At 37.0% G+C, this 16241-nt stretch overlaps 1 protein-coding gene across 12 annotated transcripts; it reads left to right on the plus strand.

Annotated features, from left to right (window-relative positions):
- The first annotated feature begins 383 nt into the window (after positions 1-383).
- LOC148880711 (uncharacterized) lies at positions 384-15746 on the plus strand. 12 transcript variants are annotated; one of them, XM_088962706.1, is made up of 13 exons: positions 422-523; positions 671-706; positions 941-1063; positions 2281-2352; positions 6241-6408; positions 10288-10388; positions 10481-10844; positions 12421-13284; positions 13404-13461; positions 13849-13910; positions 13982-14088; positions 14181-14268; positions 14927-15746. In XM_088962706.1, exons 4-13 carry the CDS (start codon positions 2299-2301, stop codon positions 15248-15250), a joined length of 2190 nt encoding a protein of 729 aa, XP_088818832.1. In that variant the 5' UTR covers positions 422-523; positions 671-706; positions 941-1063; positions 2281-2298; the 3' UTR covers positions 15251-15746. The 12 variants fall into 12 exon arrangements, with proteins under 12 accessions (XP_088818828.1, XP_088818829.1, XP_088818830.1 ...); XM_088962704.1 differs by lacking the exon at positions 941-1063 and having other exon boundaries at positions 392-523; XM_088962710.1 differs by lacking the exon at positions 941-1063 and having other exon boundaries at positions 392-523; positions 13422-13461.
- Positions 15747-16241: the final 495 nt, after the last annotated feature.

Raw genomic sequence — 16241 nt, forward strand, 5'->3', positions numbered from 1 at the left:
TCTGTGTTGTGTTAGGCCAACCATAATGCTTTTTCACTTCAAGGCCGATCTCTCTCAATGATGATATAACATTAAACATCAGATTTCAGCTTCATCATTGGTAATCATTTAAAGCCCTTTATCCCTCATGTTAAAAAGAATAATTTATAAATTTTTAGAAAATATTATCAATTACGTGATGTCATATCATATGTGACGAAAAGTTAAATAATAAGGAAGGTTTCAAAACAATTGTTAGAAAACTTGAGATACTTTAAGATATTATATAAATAATAAAAATGAAATTAATCAATTAACTAAACCAAGGGTAATTTAAGAAATTTGCCCTATTTTTTATCACTCGCAAACTTAGCGTAAAATAAGAATCGGTAACAACTCTGGCACAAAAACGTATATGGCTTTTGACACGAAAAATATTTGTGCCTCACTTTTCTTATTTCTTTCGACCCTCAAGGCCTCGAGGCCCTCGACTCTCTCTCCCCCCTTCCTCTTTCTACGTATCAGCATTCTTCAGCACCAGCAGGTAAGATCGATCACCTCTCTCTCTCTCTCTCTCTCTTTGATTCTCTCATTCTTTATCTTCTTCTTCCTCTTCCTCCTCCTCCTCATCGTTATCTTTTTCTTCTTCACTTTTAAAGGTCAATTCATTTGTGTTTATTTGCCATTTTAGGGCATTAATCGGTGCAGGGAGACAAACACAGTTGAGGTACAGCCGACCTCATTTGGTTTGTTAGATTTTATTCTGTTCCGTTAAACTCTGTTTAGGGTTTTGTTTTGCCCTGTTGATTGTCAAGCAAACTTGCTCCGTTCAAAATCATTTGGAGCTTTGACTTGGTCACAAGCCCTGTTTTCTTGAAATCTAATATTAACTGTTTTGTTGCAAGAATGTTGATTTGAAGTTTAAAACTAAGTTAGAACTGTTTTGTTGCAATCGGTGCAGGAAGCAACCTAACCAAATATGTATTGTAAACGTAAATATTTATATACTTGGTGGGCTCACTTCTGATGAATATCCCATCATATCGACCAGGGCTGCATTGACACAGTCAAATAACAGTCTCTGGTTTGTCTTCTCTATCTGTAATTCTAGTTGATCTCAATGGTTAGGCAAATTCTAGTTGATCTGATCAGTCAGTAATGCCCAAATCATCTATAACCAAGGCTCTAGGAGCTGCCGTATTTGTGATGTAATTCAGACGACTCAGTTCAAAATGCAAAAACTGAAATTTCTTTAGTTCTATGTTGAACAGAAGGCAGAAACAATGCTCCTACCAGAAAATGGTTAAACTACCAGAAACAATGAGGCTAGAATAAAACTGATGAACAAGGCCATGCAGGCTAAAGAGCAGCAGGCTGACAAACAATAAACCCTATTATTAATGGATGACCATGCCTTCTTATTTATTCTCCTACTGTCAAGGCAAACCCAAATTTGTAGTCTTTCTTCCAATGGGCAATCTGCAAGCAAAATGGTAATTAACTGTTACACAGAAGCTACAAAACAAAGAATCAGAACCATGGCACAACGGGGAAACAAGAAAACAAGAAAGCCTTTGCATCTTGAAAGCTAATTTTCTTTTCTTTTTTAGAAAAAATTCTACCACAAAACACGTAAACCACTGAGTAGATAGACTTGTCAATGGATCAAATCAAGATCCTGATCCAATCCAAACTTGACCAGATAAAGCAGTTTACAACTCTCAATATTTTGATTGATTTATATAAACAGATTGAATTCAGACCAACCTGTCCAATTGTGTCAAGATTCAAATCTAATAATTTACTATGCGTTATATTTTACATACATCTATTAGTAACATAACTTCTTAACTAGAAGGTTGTAATGCCAGTCTTCTAGATAGTTGTAGTAATGAGTAATGAACAAAGTTCAGGGATCAAACTAGTCATATTTGAATTTGATCAGATTAATAATTAGTTTGAATTCGGATTTAGTTGTATCAAACTTGAATCCAACACATTGTCATTACCACCCCTAGTCATTTTGTCACCCCAGATAAAGTATACCCTAAAAGGAATTATCCCAACTAAATAAGCATGACCATTTGACCTATAGACATTTATCTGACAGTTCCACCATCCAATTATCCAACCATCTAATATAGTGATTTTTTTTTTTAATAAGGTAAGGTATACATAGTGAAATAGATGTATGGCTATGTTCATCTAATTAAGTGGATTTTTTTTTTCATTTTTTTTTTTGAGAAGGGATAGCTCCTACAATTTCTGACAGGCACAACTACATATGTTCTACATTTACAGTAAGAAGCAGACAAAGGGATGTCATGGAGTTCTGTGCTTATTGCTGTCTTGATATGTGGAGATGTTTTATTGGTATGGATGCGTCTCTGGGGGCTTCTTTTACTTTCACTTGTCTCGATGATATCTTATCACCTGGGATTATATCTTTCTTTATTTTTTTTGAAGATAAATAAAAAATAAACTTTATTAGAGAAAAAGGAAAAGGAGATTACAGCAGGGTGATAAGGAAATCACCCAGCAAGAACAGACCCCAAATATGACAGGCCCGGCCTAACAAAAGCCCCTAAAAACAGAGAATTAACCCGACAGACATACCGGCACACCTTAAGAAACAAACCCATATCCAATAAGAAATGTCACAACAAAAATCACAGAGGTCCCTACCACCAACCCCTAAAACAACTAAAACAAAACTATAATAATAATAACACATTTAAAGCAAATATGCTAGAAAATATGAAATCAATACATTAATTGTAAAAGATCAATATAATCAGATGTTGTCTTTAATGTGAAAAAAATGTGGGCAAATTAAAGAACCAGCAGTACAATAGAGGGATGCCATTTGAGCTGAAACAAAGGGTTTTTGGAGAAGTTTGGGGAAGGTAAGGAATCGGTTTCACTTATTGAGGAAACTGAGTTGATAGTATATTAGAGGAAGGTTGTCCGGATTCCTTTTTGAGGAAACTGGATTAACATAGTGTATTAGAGGAATACTTAGTACTGAGTGATGCTTTTATGAAGGGGATAAAAAATAATTGAAGTGGGAACATTGGGAGAGAGATGGAGATAGTCGGTTGATAAGAAAGAGGATATTGAGCAAAATATTTTAGGAAGTAGAGACAGATGTGGATGAAAGAAGTTTTAAGTAGCATGGTTCCAGTTGTATCTTACTTCTATATATGCCATATTGTGATAATCCAGTTTCCCTTTTAGAAGAGAAAAAGGAGACCAAATTGTCTGTGGATCAGTAGGACATGGGAGCACAAGATCTTACCCATTTGCATGAAAAGGAATGCACTGTAACTGCACATAGGTAAAGACTGGTAAACATCTGGTGTCATGTGCAATTTATACTTCATTGAAACAGGGGGCAATGGAGTGAGTGTACTACCAGGTGTGTAAAACTGCTCCAAAATGCTATCCCATTCTATGGTAGTGCATGGAAGATCGAACTTATCAAGGTTAACCCCTTCTGCAGCAAGGCAGGAATCATCTTGTTCATATATCATCTTTCAAAAAAAATATTGTTCATATATCTACATATTCTTGAGATTATTTAATATTTAGAGGAAAGCAATGGATATTATTTTAATTTCGTGTAAATATTACAGTCTTAGCAAATCTCTACTCACCAGTTTATTATGCATGTTAACAAACTGGCAGACTAAAATGACAAAGTGAATTAGTATATGTACTTGAAGCAAAACATCTTTGGGACCAAAACTGACACGAGTATCCATGTCTTCCATCCTCACAGCTGACACGAGCTTGAAACAATTAGTTGGAAAATCTCCAGCTTCTTATCATCTCCTATTTTATAGCATCCAGAATACCTTAATCCCTGCCACTGACATCCGGCAGGCAGCAGTAACCCACCATCCAGATCCTTTCACAATGGTGTCATAACCATCTTCATCACCAAAAAATTCTACTGCACTTGTTCTTATTTTTAAGTAACTCAAGTATATTATAGAAGTGAAACCTTAGAGGTTAAAGAGAAGGGTGCAGGATTTTTGTTTTTTATCAGCAACACAAAATCGATTCATTAGATTAAAAAAGCATATACAACAAGAAGTTGTGAGCAGAAAACAAGAAGCCCAAAAGAAATTATCCCACTAATTACAAAACAGCCCAGAACATAGATTGTCTTTGAATTCCTTGTTTAGCTAGACTATCAGCCATGCTGTTAGCTGATCTCCTAATCTGCCTTATTTGAATCAACATGTCTTTAGATATCTGCTTGAAGTGCCTGATGGCCTGGACACATTCCTTAGCTTCCATATTACTCCTTCCCCCTTCTTCAGCCAATTCACAACAATTTTTGAATCCCCTTCAATAATCAGCATGTGAATCCCCATTTCTTGAAGGGTGCAGAATTTCAGTGTTGATTCACTTTGTTTCATTGACAAAAGTTGCTGCCAGCATCTGTGTAATTCCAGAGACCTTGCTTCTTTTCAATGGGTTGTATATTAGAAGACTGTAAGCTAGCAGCTGCCTTGTTTTTTATGAAGAAACCAAATTATTAAAACATCATGATTGGATTGGTGGAAGAAATGTATGTAGTTTTGGAGCATTTCTGTAGGACACTGGAGACAAAAAGGCTTGAGAAACCACTGCCTAAATTATGTCTCCCATTTAATGATTCCAATTGGACAAACTCATGGATATCCATCTTAATTAAGTAAAGAGGAAACCAACTAGCTAGAAGCTAACCCATTTGGAAAATTTGGTTGCATTAAAGTAGATAGAATCTATGAATAAAAAAGGGTAGATAGAATCTCTAGACAATTAGCAAAACATGGAATGAATTGGTTTGTTTTCTCTAAAATAAACATTAGACTCTTTTATCCCATGGTTTGGCTTGATTAATTGTTGAAGTTCAGTGTTGATAACTTGACATGGTCAGAAGAGATCACTTGGGCTAGCTTGAGGCCAGTTGTTTTGGATGGTTATCTAATTTCAGTATAACATTGCAACATTACATCATCCGTGCTTGGTAAATTGGGCACAACCTCATTTCTAATCTCTTGACTCCAAAAAACCAACCTAATGAGACCAAATCTGTAGCTAGCTTCATATATATTGCACACATCTTAGTTGGATTTCTGATGGTGCAGAGAAAAGAATGTTGAGTTTACTAAAAATTCAAACTTTGTGCCAAAAATCATGGAAATTGTTGCAATTAGATTTAAATCATATATAAATACATTTCTGTCTGATTGACTCCTGACTCTTTGCATCAATTATGAATTCATTCAGGTTCATGGGTGCAGGCTATGCAGTACTGAAACTCAAATATGAGATTTGTTGGCTAATAATCATTCAGATAGTTCAGAAATCCTTTTTGCAGAATATCTTTTGTTGATTATTGCCTTCTATTTGTGTCCACAAGAATTGTACAATTTAACATCCACTTGGATTGAATTTTGAACATGTTAGATGGTTTGGATTGATAAGAAACAATGAAGTCATATAGATTTAAGGATTATAACTATGAAAAAGTCCCTGAGTATAAACTATGAACAAGTCCATATAGAAGGTGTTCATGTAGAAAGTGCTATGAACAATGTTATTATTTTGATTGATGCAGGGCCCACATGATTTCATGATATCTATTTGCCTTGAGTGCTGTATGTATACCTATATTATTATTTTGATTAATTAAAAAAGAATGAGAATGAAATTTGTAACCAAACAGGTTAAACTTTACTCTCATTCTTGCTACAAAAAGAATTCATTTTTTAGGAAAAAAGCATTTGGTTTGTAGCAATATTTTCTCATTCTTCCCATTTTTATCCATTCTTTTCCATCTTAGAATTTCATCTTGGGTAAGAATGAGAAAGAATGGGAGTTTAACTAAACATGGCCTAAAATTTCACATGTTGCGTGCACAGCTGGGTATAAGCTGACACTCTTTTCTGTGATTTCTGTGATCAATGGGATGAAATTGTTTGGGTGAATGGGTCTGCTGGTCATGTTCTTGATTGTAAAGCATTTGCTTTTAGTCTCTGATGTCTATACAGTCTTCCATCACTCCCCTTTCACCTTGAAGGGGCTAGATTTGTATATGTTTATTGGGAGTTTTCCCTATCTTTTTATTAATACAGATATTACACTTTGCCTGTCAAAAAAATCTAAATATTCTATAGTCATTGAGATTGTAGGTGTGTGGCCTTTTACCTGTTGCATCCTTTTCTTGTGTGTAATGAAATACTTTTGATTACTTGTCAATAAAAGGAAGTTGATGGATGTGAAGAAACGGATTTGGTGATGGAAGATTTGGATCGAGCTGATGAACAGACATTTAGGGTTAATTTCAGTGGGGGTGGAGTGGTAAAGCTGCGAGAGAGAGTGAAGGAAAAGCTGAAAGAGTTCATGGGGGACTACACCGATGACACTCTCGTGGTATGATTCTATCGCTTTCACTCTCTCTCTTGATTTGCACAAATATATATTCTCTCTTTGCAAATTGGAAATTTGTGTACTTGGTAGAATCGTCGATTTCCAATTACTGTAGTATTAGTTCATGACAGAAGAGACACAAGGGTATTCTGTTTTATTAGTCTAAACCTCAACCAATAAATTTCGTCTCACTCTCTGTCCAAGCTGGAGAAACACAAACTGAACAATCAATCAATCAATCAATCAATCTGTGTGTGTGTTGTGTGGTGGTTTTTTTTTTTGGGGGGGGGGGGAGGGCGGATTGATGCTATCGTATCTTATGGTGCAATCAAACTATGTATTAGTCGTGCACACCTTTAGAAACTTCATGCACTTTAGTTCACACCTGTCATATTCGAGAAGTTTAAGTTCACATTTCAAAACTCTTATTGATTTCTGCATTTTAAATGCTTTTATTTGACAATTGATATGCACTACATATAACTTGGAACAAATGGTGCAGGAATATGCACAAGTAATACGTTATTACTTATGATTTTCTTCAGGCACACAACTTATTAAAAAAAAAATCCATTTTGGCAATGATTTTATTTGATTTTTTGTTATGTCTAGTTTACCTTGGATTTGTCTTTCCTCATTACAACCAAACTCTTAGCCTGTTGTTTGATTGAAGCAGAGATGGAAATGTGGAGCAGAAAAGGATTTCTCCTTTCTGCTATTTTCCAGATTCGTTTTCTGGATAAAAATAGGGCTGAGTAGAATCCTGAAACTAGCCAGCTCTTTTTGCTACAATTTCCTCATTTTTAGCAGACACTTTTCCCTGCGGGCTTTATTCAATATTTCCATTCCCTCAAATACGAACACTGCTTGAACTTGGTGTAAAGCATTCCTACTGTGGATTTGTGAAAATAGAACCTGTCAGAAAGGTGTTGATATTGTCGACTTATGGTCAACGTCTCTACAGGGTAGTCAAGCTCGTTCAATGTAATCATGGAGTTTGGACTTGGAAACATCATCTACTAGCATAAAATGCTGGTTGGGTTAGTATAAATCCAAGCTAATAACGAAAGGCATGGTGCCACCATTCCTGGTAAAAAGTTGTATTTGAAAGAGCTTCTGCTGGAAAATTTGTATATGTTTCATGTTAGGATATGCTTATCCAAGGTTATGCCTAGAGCAGTTCAGTTTCTCAGGCATATAGTCAATTCACACATGCACCTATAAGTCATACCCATTTAATTTTAACCTCTACTAGACCACTGGCGTGACTGGCCTGTTTTACTCAATAATTAATAGTAGTTACATGAATATGCTATTGTAACTTCTTATAACATAGAAATGTATTTTGTTGCTAAAAAGTAATTAACAGGACGTACACGCTTTATTGCTTTATTTCAATTTCATGCTCTCATTTTGATTCCTCTGCTATACACACATTTTTATAGAACATTGCTATGATAACACTCTTTTGTGCAGAATATTAAATTCCTATTTCTGTCTAGTGTGAGTTTTGTGCTTTCATCTTTAAAGAAGAGGTTGCATCTCGTGCCTCTTCATAGGCTGTTTGTATACTCACTGTTTCACTATTAATATCAATTTCTTTCATTTATTAAAAAAAAGGTTGTTCTTCTAATGACTACCTTTCATGTCACTTGCAGATCATCATTTCAATGTAAAGGTAGAGGGAGAAGTTAGATAACGTTTATATCTCGATGTTTAAATTTGAGTTAATATTTTCATAAAGTCTGGCTTGTTGTTTGTTGCTAAAAGGGGGTCAATCTTTTTTTGCTCTTTATCTAAGTATTTTATAGTCTTTATGGGTGCATTTCATCAGATTATTCAGGAAGCCATGAGTGCCTCCTAGTCCGAAGTCTTTTCTCTTCTTGGCCGGAAACTGGTTTCAGCAAAAGAGATGCCTCTCTGTGGTGCTCTTCTCCCTTAGCAATCTGTTTGGTCTTGTTAGGAGAGAGGAATCACTGCATCTCCAAAGGCAAGTCCTCCTCCCAGGAATTGGTGATAGGCAGAGCAGAGAGGCTATTAGTTAGATGGGCTTGCATCAAGGACTTCTCCGGCTTCTCATTCCAAGATTTCTGTGATCAGTGGGATCAAATTGTTTTGGGTGAATGGGTCTGCTGGTCACGTTTCTTGATTGTAAATCCTTCACTTTTAGTTTCGGATGTCTATATGGTCTTCCTTCACTCCCCTTTCACCTTGAAGGGGCTAGCTTTGTATATATTTATTGGGAGTTTTCCCTATCTTTTATTAATACAGATATTACACTTTGCCTGTCAAAAAAATCTAAATATTCAGTAGTCATTGAGATTGTAGGCGTATGGCCTTTTACCTGTTTTTCTTGTGTAATGAAATACTTTTAATTACTTGTCAATAAAAGGAAAGTGTATTGTCCAATTGGTTTGTTGATGGCTGTGGAGAATGCAGGAAGTTGACCTTATTGAATGCTTTAGAGTAGATCCTTCTTTTTTGGGTGGTGGTCTTGAATTTGTGGTCAACATTCTTGCCCTTAATGATCCTTCAATTGAAAAGTTGAAGGTGCTTAAAGCACACTCTATTATTTGAAAGCTGTGTTGAGTTTGGACATCAATTTTGGCAAGTATTGTGTATTTGTGGTTGGAATTGGGCCAGATGACAGCATGGCTTCTCATCTTACAATTGTTCTGATTTAGTCATGGTTAATTTTCTACAAATTCACCTTGGATTTCCTTTGTATGTCAAGGTTGTGTAAACTTTTCAAAGTATTCTTTTTGGCTTTCCTCAGGTCTCACCATCTATTTCTTTGTATATATAGATTTCCTGGTGGAAAAAATAATCCAACTAGTGATAGTTCTTGGGAAAAGATGATGCTCAGAAAGGAACTTGGGAATTAGAACAATACAATGCAAGCTCACTGCAACTCTATGTACAAAAAATGACTCAATCTATTTTGACAAATGCAATGTTTATGGGAATTAGAAGTAAAATGACTTGAAATTTACAAAGATTGGCTGGAGCACATTATAACTAACCAATATTAGGGATGTTGAAATTCATAGATCAAGGAAACCGATTTTTTCTTCTTGGAGAGTGGCTGTGGTATATCATAGTGTGCTAACATTTTTAACTCGATTGTTGTGACCAATAAATGTGAAGTGGATACTAGAGAAGATTTTTGCATTTATCCAGGAGGTTGAGATGCATATTATGGAGGGACATGACGGATTGTAAAGCTCAAATTGATATAGTGATCTTGAGTTGTATGTGAGTTAGGGTGGGGTGGTTTCACCGAAGCCTGCCCCAGGTTAAGCCCCTATCTGAACTTTGAGGCGTAGGTTGTCTTTGGCAAACTGTTAACCTGGCACCTATATTTCTGATTTGAACCTGAATGGGTTAGAGTTGGATTGCCAAAATCTGATAACTCAGTAATTTTGGCGGTCCTTAATATGTAAGATAAGTAATAACTATGTAAATAGAATTACAGTCTTCATTCCTTATTTTTTTTGTGTAAAAATTACAGTCTTAATTCTTGTTCATCATTTCAGCAGTTTAACTTGTTGGGCATCAGATTGCCCCTTTTACATTCAGTAAAGAGTGTTGAGTTTATGCCTTAGGATGATTATATTGTAGAATTTGGAAAGTGCTTGCAAAAGTGTTGCCATGTGTCTGGAGTTGCAAGATTAAGTTGAGAATAGGGATGCAAATTGGTAACCCAATTTGAAGAATTTTCACTGCATTAGGCCCAGGACCTTGTGCTAAGCCCCTAACCGCTACAAAATGCTCAACCCAGGCCTGCCAAGTTGCACTTGTAGTTGGGAGTTTATTAAGAAAAATGCTTTGACATTCGTGATGGAAATTTATGTGACTTCACTTCCATATTTGCATATGCAGGAATATGTCATTGTTTTACTCAGAAATGGCAGGCATAAAGGAGAGGCGAGGAATGAGCTGAATGTATTTTTGGGGGATGATAGCGATTCTTTTGTATCCTGGTAGGTCAACTTTACCTTTAATCTAATTTGAGGTCATAGAAATCATTTACTTCAATGTGGTTGTTATCACCTGTAACTTAATATTTGTGCAGGCTCTGGGATCATCTCTCTTCAAACTTACATCTATATGTGCAACCTGGAGAAACTTGTCAAGATGAAGTGACTAAGACAAAGCCTGTATTGGTTGAACAGACAGAAAGATATGATCCTAAGGATCTAGATTCTGAATCTGAAAGGGAGAACTTAACCAAGGAACCTAGAAGCCGACGGAATAGGGAATGGAAAGGACTAGTGAGAGATGTAGCTGAGCCCCCTCCTCTTCGAAGCTCAGAGATTGGTGATTTTCACTCAGGCGAGAAGACTCATGGAGGATCTGGTCGTAATAAACGATCACACTCTCCCAGACCTTCACACCCAAGAAAACGGAATCGACAAGATGATCGGCAGCCAACAAAGGTTAGTAGCTTTATTTTGCATATTTGCATGAAAAATGTGATGCATACCAGATGTCTCATGAAGCTGAAAATCTTGTTTGCTCGTTCTGCTGGTATCTTAGAATCCATAGATATGTGCAAAAGGTTTAAATAGTAGGAATATGTCTTAAAACTGGCATTCTGGATAATTTTATGCCAAACTATTACCAATATTGTTTGGATGTACACGCTACTCACATCTGTCTTCTAATACAAATACATGCTTGCTTGTTTTGTGATAGTCCTGTGTCTTCTCCTTAAATAAAAACCAGTTCCACTGTCAGAAGCTATAGCAAGTTCTTGTCCTTTTGTATGAAGATAGCTTCTGGATGATCTTTGGGAGGAATTGAAGGCAAATTATTCATATAGTTCACTACGTTACCTGTTCTCAGAAAAACTGAAGGTAATTATAGAAAGGAATTTGTTTCTGAGTGTGGAAGTCAATAGCAAAAAGGACCCAATATTGGTTCCAGCTATTCTTGGGTCTTGGGACGGTTTCACAGGATACAGGCCAAGCCTTTGGCATTTTTTTTGCACAAGGTGGTTTCTCTCAGATTCCTGTCAGTTGTCAGCCCAAGGTTTTACCATTGCACCACACAGCAGGGCCTATCTATTATCTATATCTATATATTCTGAAAACCACTAGACATTTGATACTTCAGAACTGAAGGCCCTGTCTGTTCCTGTTAGAATTTCATATGTTTTGGATGACATGAGACCAGCACACCAGAAAAGAAGCATGTGGACTATTTTCAATAGATTCACGATTTTTTTTTTCCCGTGCAGCAAGAATTCCATCCTTAATGTTGTTGGCTAATGGTAAAAGAACCATGGAGACATTAGCAAAGTATGATATATTTTTTTCTTTCTTTAAACTTTGTGCAGGGAATTGGCCGAGAAGAAGCAGGGATGCTTTCTTGGACATCCTTGCACCTAAGTCCTACTGACACAGTATGTAAAAAATCCTGCCGACCAAGTTGCAGGTAGCCCTGCTAAGGCATTGAGATTGGGCATCTGGGGTTAATTTGTTGGTGATTAGGTTTTATTGGCTTCCTTCGTTTCTTTTTTCCTTTCTTCTTGGTCTTTTGCTGTATTGTGCCTTGGTCCTTGATATATCTCTTCTTATGTTTTTTTATTTCTGTTATGTGAAACCAAATGCGTTCTTAGTATTTATTGTTCTGTTTGTTTCTAATCCTATAATATTTCATTTCTGAAAGCTATAATGTACTTTATTAGAAGTACCAAAGAAGTATCTGACTTGTGGTTTTTTGTATTCAATGACATAGTTGTTCATTCTGACTTCTGATTTAACAATTTATATTTGTCACATATCCACTATCTTTGTGGTCTACAGACTTTTGAATTGGTAGAAGTGCAATAATTTCTTTTCTGATCATGCATTAGAAATTGATTTTACTTCCATGTTCAAGCATCTTGTGATGTGGTTGGGGGACGGTATGATTGCCAGCTTGATAATTGCTTTTCTTTTTTTGGTTAAAAGTGACCATTCACTGCTATCTTTTATTATTGATCTTTCTGATCATTGTATTTATTGGCAGAGAGAGCTAAACTCCCATCCAACCATTGATGCCCCTCGCCGGTTGCTTCAATTTGCTGTGCGAGATGCAGTTGGGACTTTAAGGCCATCAAATGCAAGAACAGAGTCAGCATCAAAACGTTTTCTTTCTGTAGTTTCAACATCCACAGGAGATTCGTCCTTGGGTGATAGATCACAGAGGATAAGATCGGTTGCAAGAGTACCAAGTACAATGAAAAGTGCAATTAAAGCAGCAGCAGAAGCTGCTGAAGATGTAACAAAGGTTAAATGTTCAGGAAATGTATTCAACCGATTGGGACGGGGTACGAATGTGTCAGGGGCAACAGCTCAAGCATCAGGGTATGAAATACCTACTTTGGAGAACAGAGAATATAGAGATCTTGACCAAGTTGGAGGAGTGGCCGACTCAGATTATATGCCAAGACATGATTATGGTGAACTGACAGGGAATATGGCAATGTTGGACAGGGGAGCTGTCTTGACATCTGATTCTGTATCTGATAATGATGGTTATGATGATGTTGTGGATCACAGGGTTATAAATGCTTCTCAGACTGATACATCTGTTGGAGACAAGGATGGAGATTCACTGATGGTGCAGTACAGAGTAGCTAAAAATACAGATGAAGCTGCGAGGAAAACACGGATGAAAGATCAGGATCCATCTTTGGCAGCAAACACTTCTCGTAAGATTGTGAAGATCTCGGTGAATGTAAATACATGGAAACCACCACACTATGAGGCGCCAGGGGAGGTTAGAGACACAGAGTATAGGAAAACAGCACATGACAGCGGGGTGGGTGAAGTTAAGCCTGGTATTCGGTTAATGAAAGAGAAGAACAATGTTGCAGCTAGTATTGAGAATGTAAGTAGCGACTCCTTGATTTGTAATTAAAATTGATTGTCCTATGGGGCATTGCTCTTGTTCTTTTTATTCTTTGTACGGGTTTGCTGAACTGCACCTTCGACTCTGTTATGACTCAGGAATCACCTACTATGCAGGCTCCTCAGGAATCTCAAAAGACTCTGCCCCCTGCCACTTGTAAGTTACTATTCCCCTGCCAGAAGAAAGTGGTGTAAAACTTGTGATTTTTTTTTGGTATATTTGCTTTTCTCATTTATTCGAGATTATTATAGGGTTATTGGTTCTTTTGTATACCAAATCCCTGGCAACATGGCCTTCTCAATTTTGCTTTGGTCCTTACTTCCAGTTTATACGTCATTATCATCACTACCACAACCAAAGTCTTGTCACAACCATATTGGGTTGGCTACATTAGTTCTGTTCCGCCATTTCTTTTTGTTCAGTGCCTTTCCATTGTTAAATTATGAGTCCTTAAATATGTGCCTTTTTTTGTATGCTATTTCATTCTTATATCTTTCTTTGCCATTGTATTGGGTGGTTGAATTTTTTCTTGCCCCTTTGCAGGTTCATATTCTACCAGTCGTCCTTCGGAGGATGCTGATTCTAGGACCATCTTTGTCAGCAATGTAAGTATTTCAAATTGCCAATGCAGTGTGTGTTTGGTTGGTTTCAATCTTATCGTTGTCGGTTTTCGTAGGTTCATTTTGCTGCCACCAAGGATACCCTTTCTCGACATTTCAACAAGTGTGGTGAAGTTCTTAAGGTTATTATAGTGACTGATGCAGCAACAGGGCAACCAATAGGGTTAGTTGTCACAGTATCATTTTAAATTTGCTTCTTTGTTTCCGTCTGTCTGTAAGTGTATGTAAATGCCACTGAAAATGTTTGATAAACAGGTCGGCCTATGTGGAGTTCATGTGGAAGGAGGCAGCGGAGCTTGCACTGTCTCTAAATGGAACCTCTTTTATGTCACGCATTCTGAAGGTATAAATGAAAGTTTTGGACTTTTATTTGTTGCAAGGAGTCGATTTACTGGAGCTCCTTGGAAAATGTTAATTTATTGAATTTTTTTGGGACATGCATGTGCAGTTTTAGTCCATGATGAATTTCCTAAGAAATTTTGGTGGTTGCCCTTTCTGTTGCGGATGTTGAATCATCATCATCATCCGAGCTTTATCTGAACTCTATGGGGCCGGTTACATGAATCCTGTTTTGCCATTCAGTTCAGTTTAACGCCGTATCCATTATTAAATTATAAGTGCTTAAATCATTTCTTTCTACTTTGATCCATGTTGAATCAAATGATATAAGTTATTTACTTAAGTTTCAATTTAAGTTCTTGCAACGACAATTGTTTTTCACTCATTTCCTTGGTAGTAAAATGGTTTAAAAAGTAAAATGTGAAAGGTTCTTGAATGTGGATAGTCAAAGACGTAATAACATTCTCAAACTAGCTGGTAGCATGTAGACACGATTGAAAAAAGATGATTAGGTACGTGCAGAAATTCTACATGGGTGCATGCATGGATTTATTCTATCCACTTAATTAATGGATGTTCTGTGCAGATATGTTTATAGCCGTTTTATATACTTAAAACATTCTTCTTACTGAAAAAACAAACCCCAATGTTTTTTGTTGTAGGTTGTGATGAGGACCTCTGCTCATCAAGAAGCTGCTCCCACGACTTGGCCCCGAATGGCACGAGCCTTACCATTTGCTGCTAGGCTTGCCAGGGTTCCATTTCCCAGAGGCATGCCAGGTGCATTCAGGGCCCGCCTCCCAATTAAAACAGGTGCTCGGAGCTTGCAGTGGAAGCGAGATGCTCCAGTGACTACAGCTGGTGAGGGTGCTGTTAATGTTCAGAATGGAGTGACACCCTCCACCAATGTACCTTCTCCAACTGGTCGGAATCTCACATATGTTCGAACAGAGCCTAAACCAAGTGGTAGTTCTGGTCCAGCTTAGTTCAACATTGTTCTGGGGCATCATGCAACCTTTTCTTGGCAAGCCAAATTGAGTCCCATTACCATTACCCTGCCAGGATTGATATAAACTTGGAAAGCAGCAAGCTCACATCAGAGTTTTTCCCAGCCAGCCAAATTGAGTCCCATTACCATTACCCAACCTTTTCTTGTGGAGGAAGTGAACGAAGAAGGGTGGAGGCGATGTCTCTCTTTCAATTTTTTTTTTGTTTTTTTGGGGATCCAGGAAAAATAGAAGGATATCTTGATGGTTATCATTTTGTTTATTTATTTTTTTCTATGTGAATTGTTTTCCACTTTTCCCCGGGGCCCGGGCAAGTGCCGAGAGCGGTGTAGAAAGAAATGTGAATATGGAGGGAAGTAGTCCCCGGGAAATTGGAGACATTCTTCATGCATTCATGCCTTTGATGTGTGAAAGCCCCTTGGTTGTTCATCTACGAAACCACAGCTTAGCTTGTCTGCTTTATTTGGCAAGTATACATTCACCCATCCACCCTGTATACCCCCAATATCTGCATGTTTAATATTATCTTGTTAGATGAAATTTCGTTACTATTCTCCAATAAAAAAAAAGAATATGGTACATTTTGCTTTGTTTTATGTTTTCATGTTGTTGATTTCGCAAAAAAATAAAGGATTAAAAATTCCCTTAAGTGGGTCGCTGATCAAATCAACGGTTTATGGCTAAAAAGAGATTTTACGATTATCTGACTGGTTTTTGGATTTTCCAGTCTGATGACTCCGATCATCTAGTCCGGTTTGATTTTGAAAACCATGGTTCAAGCTTTAAACCATGCCAAACCTTGACTGTGATGCTGATGATGAAAAGCAGACAACACATTGATTGTAAGAAAGTAAAAGAAAGCAGAGCACATGGATGAGGCGTTTATTTGTTGGTTCTTTTCATTTTTTATTTGCTTCTCTATGAAATCATAATTTTAATCAAGGATTAAAATTTTGCAACCGCCGATAGC

The sequence above is a fragment of the Nelumbo lutea genome, chromosome 1 (genome assembly GCF_056320005.1).
Source record: "Nelumbo lutea isolate HS-2025 chromosome 1, American lotus-T2T, whole genome shotgun sequence".
Lineage (NCBI taxonomy): Eukaryota > Viridiplantae > Streptophyta > Magnoliopsida > Proteales > Nelumbonaceae > Nelumbo > Nelumbo lutea.

Bases quoted from the DNA above. Each gene is read 5' to 3' on its own strand.
- LOC148880711 (XM_088962702.1), top strand. From the start codon at position 395: ATGGCTTTTGACACGAAAAATATTTGTGCCTCACTTTTCTTATTTCTT. The intron at 13,285-13,403 runs GTAAGTAGCGAC...GTTATGACTCAG, and splicing joins TTGCAGCTAGTATTGAGAAT to GAATCACCTACTATGCAGGC. The intron at 13,911-13,981 runs GTAAGTATTTCA...CGGTTTTCGTAG, and splicing joins GGACCATCTTTGTCAGCAAT to GTTCATTTTGCTGCCACCAA.